Here is a 2,116-nt window from a genome sequence, read left to right on the forward strand (position 1 = left end):
TACAAACCACCGACCTGGACACGTCGTTTATTAGTCAGAGCAACTGACATCAGAAGGCCCCTCGTCAGACTACATGACCCATATTTACATTAAAAGTCATTTTTGAACTGTAGTCTGCTGTTTAGTTGTTGTTGTTACCTGATAAGGAGAAGACCTGCCGGACTTCCTTTATCAGCCTCCGTTTGGCTCCTCAGTCGCTCGACCCGCCGACCATGAAGGAGATGCGTCATCTGACTCGACCCCCTTTTCATGCCAACGTCCTTCAGAAAGCAAATGTTTTCTCTTCATAAATGGACATCCTTGTTTATCAATCAATAAGTCCTGAAAATGCTTTCATTATCGATTGAAAGCTTTATGCTTTTAGTGCTTTTAATCCCGTCTCTAAACATGGATTTAACTGCTATTCATTAAACTTAGGAAAAGGAACTTTATATTGACATAAATGTTTTATATTGAGGATTTAAAAAAAAAAAAAAAGTTGGGGTCACATTTTAATCTAATTTCTGTTTTGTTTTCTTAAAACTCTAGGGAACAAAATGATTACAAACAGTCTCATCTTTTATTGCTTCTAAAGCTTTTCCCCCATGGTGTTGATAGGTGTCGCTGGTGCAGTGGACAGAGAGCGTGGGGCTGACTCTGGTGGGAAGAGACCAATCCTCCATGCAGCTGAGGACCCCTACTGGCCAAATCCTGAACTTCACCATTCTGCAGATATTCCCCTTCACCTACGAGAGCAAAAGGATGGGGATTATAGTGCGAGTGAGTGTCGACACGATGATGATATTGTTTCCTTCTCAAGATATAGCTGTGCTTCATGTTGCTTTATGATGTGTTCTAAAAAAATATGATGGTTTTTAGTTATTTAGGAGTAAAAAAAAAGGTTTTGTTCTTTAACAGAAACAAAAATCTGTCATGAGTTCCTAAAATCTTTATCAGGCAAGTTAGTGTTTTTGATCACTTGCATACCCCTAACAAATAGAATCCCCCCCGACTCTCAGTGAGGTCTAGAAGCACCAGATCTATATCTAGCCATTCAGCAAAGACCATGCTACATGGCTGTACCTTTAATGATATATTACCTACTGCAAATAAGATAACAAGTCAAAAAAAAAGGTAAAAAGCTATTTGAAAAGTTAAAAAGTAAATTTAAAAAGTATATAAGCCTAGTTAACAATCATATTTAGGTTTATAAACTAAAAATGTCGTACCAAAAAAAGGGTTTTTCATGAATTTCTTATAGAAGAATTTTTATTATTTTTCCTATATATTTTGGCAAGTTGGTGTTTCTTGTTATTACACTGACATTTATTTTTGCCGTCAAAATATCCATATTTTTTTTAATATTACAAAGGTAATAAGGTCTTGTCCTGGATTCCAATAAAACTATTGGCTTGAATTTTTTCAAAGTACCTCAATGAGTGCCCTATAATAGGTTATTTATGGCTAAAATCACAGTTATAGAAAAATCTCAAGTATTTTCACTGGTTAACTAATATAAATATATATATAATGAATAAATCCACTCTATTTATTATTATTCATTTAGACTCAAAGTGGGAAAGAACAATCCAAAGGTATGTAGAAACATAGCTGTTCATAAACTAGTAAACAAATATAAATAAAACAAAACTACTAAAGATTTTGTCTGAGTCGTCTTGAAATGTTTAGAATCATTTATGCTAAATTTTTCTGGTTCTAAATTAAGCTTTTAAATTATAAAAATGACATGTAAAGTTTTTTAATCGTTTACAGATTTTATTACTTGCTCTGTAACCTAAGTAATCATCTAAATTTGTACAAAGTAAAGGATTTTCTTTATCGGTTGATCAGGGCTGTGCAGCAGTGGTGGGCTGTTAAGGCCGGCCTAAAATTAATCACGATAACTAACCTACATTCATAGCCTAAACTTAAATTTTCCTCTTTCCAACTGTTTAAATTTATTCCAAACAATCCATTCTCTTAGTTTTGTGGCGTTTCATTTGGCTGCGCTGCTTCCATCATACTGTATTTATTTCATTTTTCATTTATTGTTTATTTGAAAGGGGACAGTGTACATTAATCAACATTAAATCAATGTAAATATACCCGATTTAGCTAAGGAGTGCTAATTTTCATC

The 2,116-nt window shown here is 33.8% G+C and overlaps 1 protein-coding gene across 1 annotated transcript in view; it reads left to right on the forward strand.

Annotated features, from left to right (window-relative positions):
• The window catches only part of atp9a (ATPase, class II, type 9A), a 76,539-nt gene that overhangs the window by 43,729 nt on the left and 30,694 nt on the right, over positions 1-2,116 (forward strand). Inside the window, exon 15 of the mRNA XM_015373131.1 lies at positions 598-759. Within this exon, the coding sequence (XP_015228617.1) occupies positions 598-759 (162 nt within the window). The remainder of the gene's footprint in view (positions 1-597; positions 760-2,116) is intronic.

Source organism: Cyprinodon variegatus, unplaced genomic scaffold, assembly GCF_000732505.1.
Source record: "Cyprinodon variegatus isolate N-32 unplaced genomic scaffold, C_variegatus-1.0 Scaffold81, whole genome shotgun sequence".
Classification (NCBI taxonomy): domain Eukaryota; kingdom Metazoa; phylum Chordata; class Actinopteri; order Cyprinodontiformes; family Cyprinodontidae; genus Cyprinodon; species Cyprinodon variegatus.